The 19,630-nt window shown below is 37.8% G+C and overlaps 2 protein-coding genes across 2 annotated transcripts; one reads left to right on the forward strand and one right to left on the reverse strand.

The window, feature by feature from the left end:
* Positions 1-12,722: 12,722 nt before the first annotated feature.
* Positions 12,723-15,033, forward strand: badb (BCL2 associated agonist of cell death b). The gene is made up of 4 exons (XM_079258068.1): positions 12,723-12,857; positions 13,571-13,720; positions 14,325-14,545; positions 14,765-15,033. Exons 2-4 carry the CDS (start codon positions 13,579-13,581, stop codon positions 14,900-14,902), a joined length of 501 nt encoding a protein of 166 aa, XP_079114194.1. The 5' UTR covers positions 12,723-12,857; positions 13,571-13,578; the 3' UTR covers positions 14,903-15,033.
* Positions 15,034-17,252: 2,219 nt separating this feature from the next.
* LOC306768894 (glyoxal reductase) lies at positions 17,253-19,458 on the reverse strand. Its single transcript, XM_079257363.1, has 6 exons — positions 19,356-19,458; positions 18,650-18,949; positions 18,375-18,520; positions 18,142-18,281; positions 17,879-18,037; positions 17,253-17,791 (listed from the first exon to the last, which is right to left on the reverse strand). Exons 2-6 carry the CDS (start codon positions 18,895-18,897, stop codon positions 17,612-17,614), a joined length of 873 nt encoding a protein of 290 aa, XP_079113489.1. The 5' UTR covers positions 18,898-18,949; positions 19,356-19,458; the 3' UTR covers positions 17,253-17,611.
* Positions 19,459-19,630: the final 172 nt, after the last annotated feature.

A 19,630-nucleotide genomic window follows, 5' to 3' on the forward strand; every position in this document is an offset into this window, starting at 1 on the left:
CACCAGAGCCACAATAAATGTTTCTTGTTTAACTTTGACCAGACTTTTTCAGCCTGGTCATAGATTAGATCAGGCTTGTGGTGCAGTTGCATAATTCTACCTTAAAACTGAAAAAGAGAAATTAACACTGTAGGTGTTAAAGCTTACTCTGAAACTATAACATGCAGTGGTATTTTTGCCAATCAAACACCCCCCAACCAAAAAAAAAACCAACAAAAAACAATGCTCTGTCATTCTGTATCCATACAAAAGGCATATATCTTTTATGCAATAACCTGTTTGCTCTATAAATCATTTATTACTCATGTCCCTCTCATTCACAGACAAAAATAAACACACAGAAAATGAAGGCAGAAACTAAACTACATACACGTGAAAAGCTCTCACTGACTGCCGCTGACTCCACCTGAAATCTGTGTGCATGTGCCTCATGCAGACTTTCACACAGTTCGATACAAGCTGGAGTGTTGCAGGGAGAACAGTCCCAAAGTGCAGATCATCAATTATCTTCTTTTTCTTTTCTCTCTGAGCTGTACTGACCTTTCCCTGTGATTCATAACACTCATCATAACTTCTCTCTCTCTCACACACACACACACACACACACACACACACACACACACATGTACAGCACACAGTTTAGTTCTTATGTTAAAAGAGAAGGAGTGTAATTAAAGGTATCCTTGCAGACACATGGAGTAAATAAAACTTGTAATCGTGTGAAGCAGAGGCTGGATTTGTGAAGAAAAAAAAAAAAAGAAAGAGTAGTTTGGAAAATGTGCATGGTTATATTTTGGCAAATGAGATTCAATTCCTTTCCCTTCTAATGATGTCCATCTATCACCGCCTGTACTTTTGTATTTTATGTAAATTTGCATTGTTATGCTAATGTAGCAGTTAGTCATCTCATTTCTGTAATGCTGACTGGCATCTGGTCAAGCCAGCAGTCGGTGTAAATTTCCATTAGCTTTCAAGAAATTCTTGATGTAATCGTGCTTCGCCTCCTCTTACTTTTTAAAGTTTGAAAACTGAAAGTATTATCGTTGGAGGGGAAAAGGTGGACCCGCTGTGACAGCATGAAGTAAAACTTCAGACCTCATTTGATGGATATTTGATCTCCAAAAAAGAAACTGAAAATAAGAAACTACATATTTTTCCCCCCAAAAATGTACCTTACCTTTAGATCCTTAACTTGTTCCCTTTTTCTGTTATGCACTTTAGATTTTATAACTACCCGTCAAAGTCCAACGAACTGCTTGTTTCTGTCAAACATCATCAATTAAACAGGGGCAATGACGCTATCAGCTAGAAAGAGCCTGATGAACTAGTTCACTCAGCAACCCAGATACAAAGGGGAGGGGAAGAAAGGGGGCCAGAGAGGGAAGTGGAAGTAGAAGTAAAACTGCAAAAAACAAAAAGAAAAAAAAAAGAAGGAAGGGAGTGATGTCTGATGGGGGAGTAATGAGTGAAGAAAAGAGAGAATGACAGACAGAAATGATAAATGGAGGAGAGAAAGGAAAGAAGCAGACACAAACGAGCTAAACGTAATGGATGCACATGGAAGGAAAATGAAAGCTGACAGAATAAAAGAAAAAAGTTCAGGTTTTTGTGGGGCTGTAATGACAGAGGGTGGGATTAGGCAATGAGGAAGATGAATCTACTAAAGCATGTTGATTCATTTGGGCTGAAATTGAATCCTGTTTGTACAGTGTTGTTCCTCTCCATCCAATTTCCGCTTCTCTGTCAAAACAGCTTAACCCTGTGAGGACGATGGGTGATTTACTGCTTCATGTGAAAGATAAAAAAAATCAACTAAATTCATTAAAAGAGCTATTGAAACTGTCATTTACACAAAACTGTGAAAATAAAACCACTTGCCTAAAACAAGCTATTGTTTTATCCTTGTCAGGATGTTGATCCATTTTCAACCCAGATTGGATCTAGACTTGCTAACGACACAAATCTTGCATTGTCCCTTTTGTAAACTGTCAATTGTTATGTCTTGCTGCTCTTAAGGCAGTTTTTCTCAATTCTGGTCCTCAGGACTCCTGCTTTGCATGTTTTATAGGCGACCCTACTTTAACAAACCTGAATGAAATAAAGGGCTTGTTAACAGGCTGCAAAGAACTTGATGAGGAAGTAATTTGACTCAGGTGCTTTGGAGGAGGAACATGTCTAAAATATGCAAGGCAAGCGGTCTGAGGACTGGAATTGAGAAATGTTGTCTTTAAAGAAGGATTTTTGTGTGAGATGCAAGAAGCCTAAAGATTAAATCCTGGACATGTCACCATTAATCTTTAAGACCCTGTTCAGTTGGAAAAGTGAAAAGAAAAAAAAACATTATACCACAGTGAAAGTGGTGAAACTGTTGATTTTTATCAAACAAATTAGTGCCAAATAACTGTAACTGTACTAAGCAGGTATTTTGTGCATTAATTAAAATATTTTTTAAAGAGTTAAATTAGGTTTAATCTATAGATCTATTCTTACACAGCTCAACTGAACCTCAGACTCCAATCAGGGATCTCAAGACTACAACTACAGTGATCATTGAGACAACTGTAGTCACTATACATACATACCACATAATTGCTGTTGAGTTAGTCTATTATGTTTACAGGGTTGTTTAGGAGAACTGTTCCTTATTTACTAATCATGAAGTATTCACATATTCTGCAGGATTACATGCAAGTTGTCGAGTAATATATGCAATCCAGGCAATATCTTTTTCAGATCTATCATTCTTCTTTCACAAAGTGAATGTTTTATTGGATGCTTAGGAGAAACCAATCTCCTTATCAGGCTGTAGTTTCTTCAACATATTCTTTTTTGTTTGTTTTTTGTATGTTTATTTTGCTTCTCCAGGCTTTGACCTGCCATGTCCCCTGTCTACTCTGCTCTCATCATTTGAAAATCCCACCAACTCCTACCGACCGCTTCAGAATATAAAGCAAGCCATACATTTGTTTGGAGATTTGTGTCCATGAACCTTATAAAATCGTGTTTCTGAAGCATACATGTTACGACCCGTTTATGAGGGTTGGCGCAACAAGGTACAGCAGACACCATGGATGCAAAAGGAAGGCATTTTATTTTATACCCCTGGGTAGCCAACACAATGTAGCTAAGCATGTAGCAACATGCTAGTTGGTTGTTGAACAGACAAAAAAAAAAAGGACTGCCAATGCACACTCTAGGTCTGATGAACCCAACCAGGGTAAGACCACAAGAAAACAAACAAAACAGAAGTCTGAATCCCAAATCAATTCACAAGGTTCACACACAGGAATGTCCTGTCATGAAAACCAAAACAATGTTCTTAAAGTTCACCCCAGACATAGGTCTCAAAGGAATCCCATAAAAGTAAACATCACGCAAAATGTCCAACACAAAACCCAAGTTGAGGGGGACAACCACCAGAAACAGACAGCTGCTTCCCCCTCCAGCCGAAGTGCAGCAGTGTCCTTTAATTTCCTGGTTTGCTCCCGGAATGGCACTCTGTGAACCAATAAAAAGAGGGGCCGTCGAAGGTGTGTCCACAGTAACCGCTCCTGGATCGGGGGGGGGGGGGGGGGGGCGGAGCTTGCACTTTCATCCAGAATGGAGATCAGGTGTGGTTCTTTCACAGGTGCTCGTAACAATACACATTGCACATTATGCCTGATAAACCGGGATTTGATTCCAAACTGGGCCACTTATCTGCAAAATAAAAATCTCAAAGTATGAAATGAAATCTAAAAGAAGAAGCTGAGTTGCAACTGAAACAAATTTTGTTCCAGATGGCATTGCAATTTAACAACTTTTGCTTCTTCATATGAACTGGCAAGCAACATTGAAACCTAACAAAATTTTTAAAAAAAAATCATGTCTGTAAAGGGACTGCCATTGGGGCAAAGCTGTATTCAGTCCAACCTGCATAGAGCAGGTCCCAGGAAGGAGAGGTAAGCGTGTGACATGTGCAACATAAAGAAGGTTTTAACAGCTGAATTTCAAATAGACTTTACAAACCAGTCATCCATTTATCCATTTTCTATGGGACCATGCTGCAGAGGAACGGCATGAGCAGAAAGCCTCAGCCCTCTCCCTAGCTATCTATTCACGTTTCTTCAGAGGGTCTCTGAGGTGTTAACAAGCCCGCCAAGAAATACAGTTTGTCCAGAAATTCCTAGGTCTCTCAAAAGGCCTCCTTCTGGTAGGACACATCACAAGCACCTTCCCTAATAGACATCAGAAAGGTGTTCTGCTCATGATGCCAGCACCATCTCCACTGGCTCTTTTCTATGCAGAAAAATAATAACTTTACTGAGAGCCCTTCCCAGATGACTGAGCTGCTGAAACTCTTCTCAGGGTGCACCCTGCCATCTTTCAGATGAAACTTGTTTCCACCACTCTTACTTGTGGCATCACTTTTTCAGAGACTTCCCATAGCTTTGGAAGAGAGGGTTGTAATCCAGACTGACTGGAGAATTTACTCCATGATGACTGGTTGGTACAATGTTCGCATCACTGCAGACACTGCTCGGATCCATCTGTCAGACATTGTGAAAAATAAAAACATGCTTAGGGCTAAAACTCCTCACTTTGAATGAGCAACTCACTCCCATTCTAGTGAGGACAGACCCCCTTTTCCTACAAATGCACAGGTCATGGAATCAAGTTACATGCACCACATCAGGGAGTTGAGAGTCTCATCCTGGAGTTAGGTCTGGTGGAGAGCTTTTTTAGCAGGAGCTTGCGGTTCACATCACCAGAATTATTTTTCACACAATTTAAATCAGTTATTCATCTTTATAGATAATGTAATTTTATTAAGACTGTGGTGAAACAGAAGTTAATGTGTATTTTTTTACTTTTGCAATTACATTTCATTTCACTGTGACAAAATGAGATATAAAGTCTGCCATCAGCAAATAAAACTTGTCAATATACAGTTGTGCTCATATGTATTCATACCCTTTCATTAAAGAAGGAAAAAAACAGCTGCCTGTAAAATAAGCTGAAATTGACTGAAGTAATTGTAAATAAAAAAAATTATGAAAACCATTACATTATTTTCTTATTCTGGTTCAATAGAAATATTTTTTTTAAAGCAAACAAATAAGATAATTTATTACATATTACATCACTCATAAACTAATATTTTGTTGAACAATCCTTTAATGTTTCCGCTACAGTCAGCTGTTTTCTGTTCCTCTCAGTCAGATTTCTGCACCTGTTGGCAGGTATTTTGTCCCACTATTCAACAGAAAAGTGCTTTAATTTGTCCAGGACCAATTTGTTTTTGTTTTTTTTAGTTTTTTTTTCTTTCTTCAACTCAATTAAATGAAAAAACACATTTAATAAGCACAATAACTTGTGCTCATTAAATGGTCTATTATTATGATGGTGAATGGTGAATTATTAACAACCTGTAACTGTGCACATCTATTGTGACATTAAAGATGAAGAATCTGAGAAGCCGGAGCCAATTAAAATGGCCCATTCAGAGTGGAAAGTTACATGTTCATCTTGTATCATTACACAACCTGATGACATGAACAAGCATGCACGTTAAGGATCAGTACACATGTGTCAGACAACAACAATAGCTCTGAGCAAACACACCAGCATCATTTAGAAACAGCCCAGTCAGAAATGATTATAATAAAGGGTTAAAAGAGGGTTAGATATGAGTGTTTAAGGTTTTAACTTTGACAGGATAAAGGATGGAAATAGTGGGAGTGACTGTGTGTGTGTGTGTGTGTGTCTAAGTAGAGGGTAATTACAGAGCTTCTTCTGCCTGTTAACCTTTCTCTTGCTGGGAAACTCAAATGTTTTGAAAGACACTCAGGCTTGTTACAGAAAAACTTCACATTTAATAGCTTGAGTGGTCTGACATTAAGCAAAATTCCTTGTTGAAGGTTTTTGTGTTCGTCTACTGGGCAAGGAGTAGTCCAACTTCATCTTGGTTTGTGTATTATCTCTATCGGCCATGGACCAAAGTCCAAAATTTCATTTGTTGGTTACACTCAAGGTGGCAAAATTTAGTGACAATTTTTGAAAAGGTACACGTCTATAGATTATATTTTGCTATGAAAACCCCAAGTGGTAGCTTTGTCACAGTCATCAGCACGTGAAGTTAACAACCCCATACAAGAAATTGGATTCTAGGCGCTGGTGCATTTTCTAATAAATGCTCATTTTCCATGTTTAGTAATATTTTAAATGGTAGTTCCATAGCTTTATTTAAGCCAGTTTTGCATCTGTCGAATGAATACAGAAGTTGCATGGACTCTTTAAACTGTCAACAACCGTCTCAATTTTTGCTTAAACTGTTGTTTTTGTTAAGGCTTTGTGAGGAGTAGGAACAACACTGACACAAATATCAAAAACCAAAACACTTACAGGACTGGAACAACTTAGAAAATGTATCATTTTCCCATATCATAATATTCTAAGGGAAAATTAATATTTGTTGATAATTTCCATGCAGCTTCTGTATACATTCAACAGATGCAAAATTGGTCTTCACCAGGTATGAAATTAAGTAAATACATCAAGGTTTTTATCACACTGGATTATTCATTTGCTAAAAAATAAGAGTAAATGCAGAAACAGGGTTGGAAAAACTGAGTACTCCTTTACATCAATTAGAAGAAACATAGTAATCATACAAAAATGATTGTTGCTGTCTATTAGTTTGAGAAAAGTTATAAGGCAGTTTGCAAACAACATGTGTCTGTAGCTCTGCAGTAACAAAGACAAAGACAAGTAGAAAAGACTGAAAACAGTTGCTAGTCTTCCTAGAGTGGACTTGCCAGTAAGTCACCCAAAGGTCAGAGAAACTTCAACACCAATCCAAGAGCCTCATCTCCGACTCCACAGGGGTCAGTTTCCATGTTAAAGGTTTAATAACAGTGCACTTTGAAAAAGACTGTCATTTTTTGGAAGGATTACCAGCAGACAACCATGCTTCAGCACAGCTTGAGTCAGGGGTGCCAAAAGTCGGTCCTCGAGGGCCACAATCCTGCATGTTTTCCATGTTTCCATTATTATTATTATTATTATTATTATTATTATTATTATTATTATTATTATTATTATTATTATTATTATTATTATTATTATTATTATTATTATAAGGCTTTATAATTTTTATATTATTATTATTATCATGGCTCCATTAATAGATCCAACAGCCAATGAAGTTCTGCACAATAAGTGATTAGTTTGGGTCAGGCGTGTTGGAGCAGGGATACGTTGATAATAGGGTTGTGACGATATGCTTTCGACCAACTCGATTTGATGTCAATTTTTGGGTGCCATTCGATTTAAATTTCAATTCTCAGGATTCTTCAATATTGCTGATTTTTGTTGGCTACACACTAAAAAACAATGTACAATGTTTGCTAGACATTTATCTTGATTTCAATTAGGAAAAACAACGCAGTAGCCAGACCATCATTATGCTGCTGTAATGCTCAAGAAGACAGGTAAAACAATAAATAAAAACAACAAAAATTACAAAAAACTGATAATGGGTTATTTTAATTTATTTGAAAAAAATTGACCATTGAACAAAATAATCTATTTTAAAATTATAAAGCAAAAATACAAATATTCAAATTTTTTTAAATTTGATTTCCCACCCCTAATTGATGACCTGCAGGATTATGGCCCAGAGCGGAGGACCCCTGACTTAAGTCAGCATAGTTTTATCTGAACAAACCACAAGACTTCTGCAGTAATCATGCTTTTACTGCGACAACAACACATCTGGTGACCACCAAAACATCACATCAGCATAAACAATTTCTATCAACTTTCAAACATGGTGGAGACAAGGAGATTATTTGGGTTTGCTTTGCAGTTGCAGGACCTGGACCCTGCAGTCATTAAATCCACCACGTAATTCTCTGTTGACCAATGCATTCTTGTGTTAAATGAAAGGGCATCTGTCTGACAGCTAAATCTTCCCAGAAACTGGATTATGCATCAGGAAAATGATCCCAAACACATTAGCAAAGCTACAACAGACATCAGGGTGTTGCAAAGACCTAAAGTCCAGCCTGACTTAAAAAATGCAGAGGGACATATAAGACATATGTGCATAAACAAAAGTCCACAAACCAAACAAAGCAACATTGTACAGCAGGGCCGAAATTCTGCTCAAGGTTTTCTTTCTGTTAAAGGGGAGTTTTTTCCTTCCCACTGTCGCCGCATGCATGCTCAGGATGGGAGATTGGATTGAAGTCATGACTCGATGCAATCAGTTGGTTTCTATTATAGGATATGTATGAATTGGCTTGAAATGATGAGTATGTTGATTTGTGTATGTAAAGTGCCCTGTGACAACATTGTTGTGAAGTGTCGCTGTACAAATAACACAGAAGTTGTAATTCCTCCACAGTATGGTGGGAGAGTGATCATAGTAACCCCCCTAATCTGAAGCTCAAACCAGTGACGTCTTTGCTCTGCATTGTTCAAATAATCAAATATCCAGGCTATTCTAGCTGGATACTCAGGAAAAAAGCAACATCAGCAGGACTTCTTACATCCTCACATGTTACTTTTAGAAGAGCCTGGTTAAAAGAGCAGCTAGCTGCATGTGGGTGGGGTGGAATAAATTAGAAAGCTCCCATATGTTAACCTTGTGATCACATAGAGACATAGTTACACAGTGAGGGAGTGGTCCGTATATAATGAGCATGTTCTTAGAGCAGTGATGAAAGAGCTTGAGTGAAATAAACGAGCCACAGAAGTGTATTCACACTGATGTAGGTTAGGTTTGTTCTTTCTGTGTTCCTGAGTCTCTTGCATTGGGTTCTGAGAAATTCTGCTTCTGTATTCAGCTCACTGTCACCTTTGTAGCTCTTCTGTTCTCAGACACATCTCAAATAGTATGGTCTGCCTTCACTTTTGATCCTTTATTTGTTGCTATTTTAGTTCTTTTGTCTGTCTCTCCCTCTCAAGATGTCTGGTACACTCTCACCGGATTTCAGATGTGCTTCTCATCTTTTTCAGGATTGGGAAATCAAGCCACCGTCTCCTCTCCTCTTGTTATTTTATTCTTTTTCATTTTTTTTTTTACCCACTTAAAGAAAATCTAAACTTGCTCGATACCTTCCTGAGCTCTGATCTGGTCTGTAGAGAGGGGGGAATATCTGAGCGAGGAGAGAGTGCAGCTGAGGCGGCAGCAGACAGTCAGTGTCCTGGCATTAAATTGAAAGGAACATTTCAAGAGAAGCTTAAAACCGCTGCTCTCGAGCAGCCACAAACTCATATAAACACGGATGCACTCACATACTGAGTAGTGGTTTGGAGACAGTGTGGGAGTGCATACGCCTCCGTTTCCCAAAATAACCTCCAGATGAGGGGCAGGGAGGCAGGGCGAGGTTGGTACAGAGAGATATAAATGGATGCTAATTGTATGGCTCTCTCAGATTGCCCTTAAATCCGGCGTACTTAAACATAAACACACACTCTGTGTTTCCATGTATGTGCATGAAAGATATCCAGCTCATACAAGAAAGTTTTAACTCGCACATTCATGGACAGCAGCTTTAAAGCAAACAAATGCATGCAGCTTAAAATGGATAATAATTTTATGGTTTTCAAACTGCACCCCAATCCAGCCAAAACTTTCATGTCGTTTCTGTGTAATCCCTCCAAAAATAGAGTTCCAAAAGCAGCAAAGGGAATTGTCATTGTAATGTTTTGCATTTACACAATGCTGCATACTTAAAACAGAGTATGAAAAGCTGACTGTGCAGACTTTGGCTGTTTGTTTACGCTCACAAACTCAAATTAGTTAGGTTTGGATGCAATGTATCAAAGGAAGCTGGATAAAATCACTTTGTATCTCACCACAGTCTCCACAAAAACTGTTTGCTCCTCCTGTTTAAGTACCTATCACCTACTAATTTTGTTTCTAAGCTCCCAAGAGGCCCTTGATGCAAAAGAGAAGAGGAGTGATGTAGAGAAGAAGAGGCAGTTCTAAATATAAACGAATGACGACATGGATGCTTTTCCATTAGCAATGACAGCAAAATGCGAGAGAATAACTAGAGATGTTTGGTGACAATTTAAAAGGCCCTGTATTCCCAATGTGCAGTTTTACTCCTTTGTGTTGATTTCATTGAAGCAATATGAAGGACAGTTAATCATATTTCTGTAATATGAGACGTTCAGAAAATGAGAGATTTCCTATAATTTCCTGTTTTTTTGTTTTTTTGTTTTTTTGGGGTGGGGGGGGGGGGGGGGGGTTGTTTGTTTGTTTTTTGTTTATCTATATGGTTTTAATTTTGCGACACACCCCACACCCTGTGACATGAGGCACAGGATGTGGGGAAATCAAGGCTCAGCTGATAGCTTAACAGCTCAGTTTGTCGTCTTTTGTCTCCACCTGCTGCTAATGCAACAAATGACAAGCACAGTTCAGAGAAATTGTTTGTCTTTTCATTCTTGTGTCCAAGGAAGCAAAAGAAGGAAAATATAAATATAACTTATTCAAACTTACCTGAAGACCTTACTGTAAGCTTACATGGTCATGTTCTGTAAGAGGCGAATAAATCAGAGTCTATTTATCATGAAGGTCTACTTCCTTGTACCACACCCTTGTTTTTATAATACCAATTTCCTGCTGCAAACAAGATTAGCATGACTGTTGTATGGCATGAAGTCTGTCTATTTCCTCTTTTTCAAGGTATCACACACACACACACACACACACACACACACACACACACATATATATATATATGTGTGTGTGTGTGTGTGTGTGTGTGTGTGTGTGTGTGTGTGTGTGTGTGTGTGTGTGTGTATATATATACACTGCAAGCAAAGCTCCTGCAGATAGGAAGAAATTGTCCTTGGGAAAACTGATAGTGACTTAATATGAGCAGGCCATCTAAAGGAGCCACTATAGTCAGTGTATATTAATTTATTTTTGTGTTAATCTTTTTTGTGAAGTGCATTTAAAGTTGATGGATGTCTTTGAACTGCTCAGTAAAAAACATCAATGTGGACATCACATATGTGAAAATTGTGCTTTGCTGTAACATCACTTGTCACCTTCCTGAAGTACTGTGGCTCCTGTCTATTTAAGATCCTCCTACCACTGGCCCAGTTCGCTTTGATTTGTTAGCTTAGGGGTCAGTGGGGATAGCATGTAAGACAGATGTTCTTTTATGTTTGTGCTGTGTCATAAAACTAGACAGGTATTGTGCAAATATGATAATATACTTGAGTAAAGAAAATGAAAGTCAACTCCACATGTGACATTCGAGGTGGCTCAGAGCAGTGTTGTGCAGCCTATAGAGCCCCCTTAGTTACATACATGGACGTGTGTGTGACTGCGGATGAGCGAGATCATGATGAGTGTGTATTAACCTGCTATGTTGTTTACTTTGGTTGCTTTAATTTAACAATAAAAATTGTTTTTATCAAGTAAAGCACTTTGTGTTGCCTTTGGCAGGAAAACCACTTTACAAATAAAGTTTGATTTGAATTTATTTTATACTTTAAGCTACTTCAGCTTAATAAGTTAGATGAACCTCACAATTTCTGCCATCAAAATCCAAAAGAGCTTCTCCTGCATAAAAAGTTATCATAGGCAGAGAAATAAACTGTTCATAAGCATTTTTTTTTAATCAATTTGTGTCACATTAAAAGTCATAGTACTGTCCAACATCTGTCAGTAAACACATCAATGAGGTGTTTTATGTGCAAAATAAATTATAGTCCATTATTGTCAAATGATATTACTAGAATCCAACTAAATACCTTGTGTATCTACCTGTTGTTGTATATATTTAGTTATGAACTGCATCTTCCTGTTTTTATTTCCATTACCTTTTTTTTCCTTCTTTTGCTATCTCATTTTTATACATTTCTTATTTATTTAATGTAGCTGCCTGCTGCAATAATCACATTTCCCTCAGCAGATTATGAAAAGATTGCTTTATGAATCAAACTGCCAAAAAAATCTATATTAGTTTTATGTAGGACTTCATAACTTTGCAGTATTTTTATACACACAAAAAGACATCTAAAAGAAAGTGAAAACTCTTTAAAATGACCCCTTTAAAGACCCCTGCAGATTATGTCATATTACTTTTAGTAATTTATGTGCATGTTGGTGCAGTTAGGTAATTGTTTACTAGCTTTACATAAAGTGAAACCAGCTTAATTTATAAGGGCATTTAAAAACTACATATGTTAACCAAAAAACTACAAATAGGACAGATAAAGTACAAATAAACAGGGATTAAACAACAACAATAATAAAATAAAATATATTTTTAAAAAAATAATAATAAAAAAAAAGTAAAAGCACATGCATGTAACAAATATACAGCAAGAAAATGCCTAAAATCAGTCTGGTTTAAAAGTTTATTATTATTATTAATAATAATAATAATAATAATAATAATAATAATAATAATAATAATAATAATAATAATAATAATAATAAATAATAAAGCTCTTTAAAAGGGTTTTTAAACAGTGCGCGGTAGCTGGGTTCTTCACATAAAGGATGAGGCTGTTCTACGGTTCTGCAACAGAAAAAGCTCTGAAAAAGCCTTCAAAGTCTTACTTTTTATTGAGTAACTGAGTAGTAAAAAGGCTGTGAATCGTATTGCGCATCTGCTCTGCACATTTCGGTAACCTGGTCGACAAACAAGTCCTAGCTCGCAACAGTGACGTAAGCGCGCTGCGAAGGTGCAGTGACGTGTCGCGATTGGGTGAGCGCGGAGCTGAAGTGTTTTGTGCAGTCAAAAAAAAAAAGAAGACACGGATAACAACAACAGCTCCGGTTGCATGGAATTAACTAAATACACATTGACACTTTTCGGACGCACTCTTTAGAGATTTCGGTAAGGAAACGTACTTGTAAGCATTCTTCCAGGCGCAGTTAGCCGGGATTGGCTGTAGCAGCTTCCGCCCTGTACGAAGTTTCTTTTGTCCTCTTCAGTCAACAACAACAACAAGCGAGGCAGTGTGCACACTGTAGTAGAGGGTTTTTTTGGTATGTTTGACAACAGTATCACAGCAAATAACTAATACTATTTAATAGTAACGAGTGTTGGGGGGGAATTAAGTCGGTTATTTAATTTGGTTGTTTGTATGAAATACCTTTGGACCGGTCAATATGAGGCACTATCGAGTTGAACTGATAGCTTGCTGGGTGTGTTACACAGGTGACGGTATAAACAATACGATGGATGATAATGTTTTATGAGTACTGAATGATTAAGTTATTTGTTTTTAAACAGCAAAATAATAGTAAATGAGTTTTGTCACCACTTTGCTTAGCATTCCTTTTTAAACATTCATCTTTCTGCAAATGTTCCTCACTATAATAAACACGCTATTTGTCTGCTTTGTGGTTCATCCTGCAGGTCAAATGCAGGGCAACATAAATATTAACTCAAGTTGATTGTAAACTTTGAATATTGCATAGTATATTCATTATTCAGTTGTATGTAGCATTTATTATATGCATATATAATGGATGGCCACATACCACTTGCATGTCGTTATAGTATTTTAGTTTGTAATGTTTCTTTTTTTTCCCCTATTTCTTCAGATGTCACGATGGCTGCAAATTTCACCATTTCAGACAGTGATTCAGAGCCATCGGAGGAGGTAGGGGAAGAAAACAACCAGCCATCAGAAGGACAAGAGAATGATGTCCGTCAGCGGCACACCCTAACACTACCCGAACTGAGACAAACAGGTAAGCAAGTATTATGGAAGATATGGGGTACACAACATAAGGAGGACTGTTCACTGGTAAAACCTGAAGTAGGACAAATTGCCATATAAGATATATCAGTGTATCAGTATATTATATCTAGCAAATCTTTGGTGGTGATCACAACTACATCATGCTCTAGATGAGAGTCACCATGCTCTACTTTGTTGTTACGGTTGTTACAGCCAGCATGTGTTTATCAAAATTCACTTCAAATGTTTATTCATACTTTTTAAAAAAATCCTAAATTAGGACAGTAAAGAAGAGTCTGTCTGTTAACCAGTTGTTGTTTCCATTAACATGAGTCATTACAATTTACATCCATGAAAGTAACATTTTACAGCTTGCCACAACTGTGATGCTGATATTACTCTTGCACATATTTGGTTTTACTATAATTCATTGCAATACATTAGCATGAAATTGCATTTTTATTCAGTTAAAGTATTAACCGTTTTATTTCACAATCATAAAAACTTAACTAAGAGCAGCAAGAAAATGAAGACATTGATTAAATTCTCTGTTGCCTTATTTACCTGCAGTATAACATCTCAAACCCCTCACACCTTTCCCTTTGCCCATGTAGGTAATGGTCGGATCAGACTGAATTCAGAGTCTCTTGCTTCCACATTGTCCAAAGATGAGGAGCTCTTGGCCAGGGGAGAGGAGGAGGCTGGAACCCCCACTGAGGGATTTCCATTTAGGGGTCGATCTAAGTCAGCTCCCCCTGCCCTTTGGGCTGCCAAGAAGTATGGCCGGCAGCTTCGAAGGATGAGCGATGAGTTTGAAAGCCTGCATGAAAAAGGGGTGAGTATGGGTAGAAAATACAGAAAGGGTCAAAGGGTTTAAGAAAAGACATATCAAGTAGCTATTAGCTCTGAATTAGTTGCAGATGGTAACAGATCTGTTTGTGTTGTGTCAGGATCACACTATGTTGTACTCTGTTGACGATCAAGGACAATTATAAAAGGTTTTCTAAGTATAACTGCTCTGTTAAGCTTTGTGCTTTGCATCTGTTTCATGCAGGACATGAGGAAGGTTAGGAGTGAGGGGACAACCAAACAGATGCACCACTCTAAAAGTTGGTGGAACTACCTCTTTAGTCATCAGGAGATGGAGGGTGAAAACAACCATCATGAAAGCCACACTCAGCGCACTGAGTAGGAAACAAGAGCAGTGCAAGGCTTTTTTGGGATGGAGAAATAAGTTGGAAAGACAGCAGCATGAAAGCCACAAGAACAATGCAACCTGAGATGGAGGAAGTGTTGGTTTGATCAAACATGAAGGTATGGCTCAATGGGACACTACAGCACATGCTCAGTGAGTCCCAACTTGGACATGTAATTTTTATGTCATTGTTAACTACTTTAAAAAAATAAAATAAAATAATGAATTTGTGTTTTGATTGTGATGTAAAAGAAAAGAGGGGAAAAAAAGCTGTTGAACAGCCCAGTGTCTAATAGAAAAAGTCAACGTCGCGTGAAGATAGATGTTGGCTGTTTGCAGTCCACGAAATGGGTAAAATGAGAAATAATCCATTTATTTTTTACATCAGAACAATGCAATACACAGTAGATGGAGAAATAAATATATTGGAATCAAAACACTTAGATATTTGAGGACCCATTGAGTGCTGTTGGGATTTCCTTTATGCCTTCTTCTGCCTGTGTGATAAACAAGGCAGGGTTTCCTCCAAATGTTTGTGTTTAACTTGCACAAGCTTGCGACGATCACTGTAACTGTGTGCCAAAATAATCTGAAGGCAATTTGAAAGACTGGAAAAAAAAAAAAAAAGGTAGGATTTTTAAAGCATTCAACTTCAGTCTTTTATCCATCTTATTCTGTTACTTGCAAGCCAGTAACATCCAAATCTACTGTACTCTACTATGGGTAAATGCTTTATCAGATTAGATTTATTGGAAGAACAATCTCGTACTTGGACAATCTCTGATGCAAAAATATCTTTTGTAAAACTTCAGGGTTAGATTATAGGCGATGACATTAAAAGTACATTTAAAAGCACAAACCAGTCTATCTTTATGAAGCCTTGGACAAGCAAGAAAATAAAAAAAAAAAGGTATTTCTATGTGTAAATATCTTGTGAATATTCTATCAAATGGGAGGGGTGGATGTTGTAAGGAAGGGGATTAAACCAGAATTTTATTTACGAGGTTACCACACTGCTAAGTTTGGCTAACCTAGCAATAGGCTGTGTACAATCCATGGCTGTCGTAAGAAATGTTACGTACATATTAAAGAAGGTTGGGGAGGAAGACTTAACTGCTGTACAGCACGCTAGCCTTCAGCCTCATTTCCTCATAGGATGAATTATTTTGAGTCCAGCCTCTTTTAAACACATTTTAAACATGATTTTTGTATCCAAGCTAGGAAATTTTTTCCGGTCCTGTTGGGCTTATAAAAAAAAAAAAAAACTTGTTTAATTGTGGGGTTTTCACTTTAATCTGTCAGCTGTGGGAATGCTGATCTTTTGCTATTCATGCGTCATATTCAGGCTTTTGAGGACCACTTGGCTCATACTTTAACCTAATAGAGATTATTATTATTATCAGTTAAGATCTGCATTTTTTTTTATACAGCTTGGGAAAATTAATGAGGCCTGTTTTGACTTAACTATCCATATGTGATTATTGAAAATGATAGGTTTGTTCTACGTGTGTCTTATTGTCTTCCTCTCGACTCGTAGGGTTGAGTTGTGAAGTGCTTTGGGTTTGCAGGCTAAAGGGCTGCGTTTGTATTGTCTGTACTAACATTTATTGCCCGGGTTAGGTTTGTTTTGTTTTTTGGTTTTTTTAAATAGTTTTTCCTAAACTTGTTTTTTAATCAGAAATCTCCAGACAGTCTGAATGGTTCTGCCCTTTTTTTTTTCTTCAAGTCAACCAATTTTAATGTTCAAAATGTGTCTGTTGCCCTCTAACTGTTTAGAAGTGAGTGCTACTGTCATAAGATTGCTTAAGTAAGAAATTGTGTTTATTCGGTGTTACTAATAGATGTACTTTTTCGTACAAGTAATACAAAGGTATCAGCTGGTGGAGAATATATGCATTGTATTGAGAGCATGGGGCCAGATTATGAGTTCTACTCCTGGACAAAGTTGAGTTAGAATTTCAGATTATAATCTAATGAATTGCCTTGAATATTCTGTAACCTGTGATATGACATCACACTGCCAGCCTTGTATGATTACAGAATCGCAGCCTTAATCTTTACTGCTCGCTGTCACATATTAACACTCGAGAAAGCACAAAGTTTATTCCTGTCTTTACAGTCATACATGAGAAGACAAACAGTTTCAGAACATGTCACATTTTTGTTTAGACTGTAAACATTGTGAACCATCTTTAGTATTACTTGAATCTGGAGAGGAGTATGGAGGAGATTATATTTAATATTTCTTTATTTGTTGTTGGATTCTTTTAAGGTTTTTTTTTTTAATGACTTTTGTAAACGTATTTTCTCTACTGCTGTGAAAACTCTTGATATACACTGTCCTGAATAAATGATTTTAAGAGTGATTTAAAATGGATTTCTTTCATTCTCTCAATTAAGAATGTGAAGATAAAGCTTGTTCACTGCAAACCTTCTGTAATAAATAGATCATTTAAAACAGGAGTGAGAACAAAATAATGAAAATGTTGTGAAGCGTGTCATTGTAAATATGGTGTCAGATTTATTACAGAAAAAAAGTTTGATAGGGAAAGCTTTCTTTTTTAATGGCACAAAAAAAAAAAATAGAAATGGCAACTTAATAGTTTAAGAAACACACACTATTTAAGGTCTCATTATGATACACTTGAAATTTCATGTTATTTCCCATTTTATCCGCAGTGGTTTCCCACTCAAGGCATCTTGGCTTCAGGCCACTTCTGATGAATCCCAGCAGTACCTGTGCTGACAATCCAAAGCTGAAAGTTTGATCATGTCTGTGTCACTAAGTGTGAAGTCAAAGATTTGAGCATTTTCCTGTATTCTGTCTGGATTTGATGATTTGGGGAGCACTGGGACGCCCTGCTGCACCGCCCACCTCAACAGAACCTGGAAGAAAGCAGAACTCCGGCTCAGTTTTCAGAATTTGCTCATTAAATAAATCAGTGATACATTGAGTACAAGAAGTAGGCCTGCCTGTGCCGGTGTTCGTTTGCAGTTCTTTGCCACCTCTAAAACCACAGGGTCAGTGATGAGTTCTCCTTTTCCTAAAGAGGAGTATGCCTGGAAGCACACTCCATACTCCTCACATACACTCCTCAGATCTGCCTGGCACAGCTGCGGGTGAAACTCTACCTGAAGAAACAAACATCCGCAAATAACCTTTTTCATCTGGCTTTTTATTCAAGATATTTCAGGCTAGATGTTATCGGTCCTCCAGTCACTCTCCTGCATCATACCTGTAGGACTGCAGGTGGGATTCTGCAGCTCTGCATAAGTTCTTTCATGTGCGCTGGTGTGTAGTTGGACACTCCTATGGCTCTCAGCTTCCCCTTGTCATGCAGCTCCTCCAGAGTGGCCCAACTCTGAGCTCGGTTCCCTGGGATCAAATATTAACCAGTCATGTTACGTAACTGCTGTCGCAATCTGATCCATGGTTTCAAGGAACATTCTGACATAATTTGCCTTTTACCTGGGTTGCGCCGGTCAGCCACTGGCAACCCTTGTGTACCAGGCCAGTGGATCAGGTAGAGATCAATATAACCTAAATCAAGCAGAGACAGACTGTGGAGGGCACCTTTCACGGCTCTCTCCCCCTGATCCTTAGGGCCCAACTTACTGCATTGAAATAGAGAAAGGAAGACTGCTGAATTTGTGATCGTCATAACACATGTGCTACTTTAACAGTTTCAAAGAATAATGACTGAATTAAATAAAAAATAACAATAACAAATAAAACAAAATTACCTGGTTATGAACACATCATCCCTGGTTAAACCATACTTAGGCAGAAGCTCCTGCAAGGCCCTGCCCAAATCTGCTTCATTCCGGTAGACAGCTGCACTGTCAAAGGCCCGGTATCCAGCTCCCAGAGCAGCATCCACAGCCTGGTTCACCTGTTCAGAGCCACACAACTTGTAGGTCCCCAAACCCAGGAGGGGCATTGGATGTCCTGTATTCAGGACAACAGAAGAAGAGGAAGAGGAGGGGTCCATCTGACCTAAAAGACTTTCTCTTCTGGTTGAAATGTCAGGTCTGTCCAGCTAGCTGTCAAAAAGAGCATTGAAAGATAAATATTTGGTTATCTTAATAACATTACTTCTGAAAACAAAAACATAAGACAACAGTTCTTAACGCAATATGGGAATCAAAAAGACAATTTCAACGCGTATCATATAAGTTATGAATATTGTTATAATGCTAAACTGTTTAGTGTTAGAGTTTAATTAAATAGTATTGTTGTGGCAGCTGAGAACCAGCAGATTCACAGCATTATTCAGACTAAACGCAACATAGCAAAACGCTATTAAATCAATGTTACCATTTTACATAGATGCTTTCATCTTAGATTTCGGGTGTCCTGTTTAATATAAGAGATAAATAAAATGACAACAAACAATACATGAAAATAATAACACCAGAAAATTAAAACGGATAAAAGTGATAAAGTTACCTTTATTTTCGCTTAGCCGCTCTTGCTACTACGTATGGTCAGCTGACGGTCATGTGACACATACGGTTGGGCGGTTTTTTGCCGTCACCATAGTGACACCTGCTCTTACGCCGCTGATTTGACAAAGGTCCGGCTAATCAAAGCAGCCCAAGAGACCGAAAGGTGGGACTAAAAAGTGGACAGCCAATCCTGAGACGAGTCCAACGTTTGATTGACGGGTCTACTTTTAACTGTTCAAGTCCAGCCGGAGGGAGGGAGGTAACACGAGCGGATGG

The sequence above is a fragment of the Telmatherina bonti genome (assembly GCF_933228915.1).
Source record: "Telmatherina bonti genome assembly, chromosome: 18".
Taxonomy (NCBI): Eukaryota; Metazoa; Chordata; class Actinopteri; order Atheriniformes; family Telmatherinidae; genus Telmatherina; species Telmatherina bonti.

Excerpts from the sequence above, each read along its gene's own strand:
- badb (XM_079258068.1), top strand. The coding sequence starts at position 13,579 with ATGGCTGCAAATTTCACCATTTCAGACAGTGATTCAGAGCCATCGGAG. Across the intron at positions 13,721-14,324 it reads ACCCGAACTGAGACAAACAG|GTAATGGTCGGATCAGACTG; the intron begins GTAAGCAAGTAT and ends TTGCCCATGTAG. Across the intron at positions 14,546-14,764 it reads AAAGCCTGCATGAAAAAGGG|GACATGAGGAAGGTTAGGAG; the intron begins GTGAGTATGGGT and ends TGTTTCATGCAG.
- LOC306768894 (XM_079257363.1), bottom strand. The coding sequence starts at position 18,897 with ATGGACCCCTCCTCTTCCTCTTCTTCTGTTGTCCTGAATACAGGACAT. Across the intron at positions 18,282-18,374 it reads GGCTGACCGGCGCAACCCAG|GGAACCGAGCTCAGAGTTGG; the intron begins GTAAAAGGCAAA and ends ATTTGATCCCAG. Across the intron at positions 17,792-17,878 it reads GCAAACGAACACCGGCACAG|GTTCTGTTGAGGTGGGCGGT; the intron begins GCAGGCCTACTT and ends GCTTTCTTCCAG.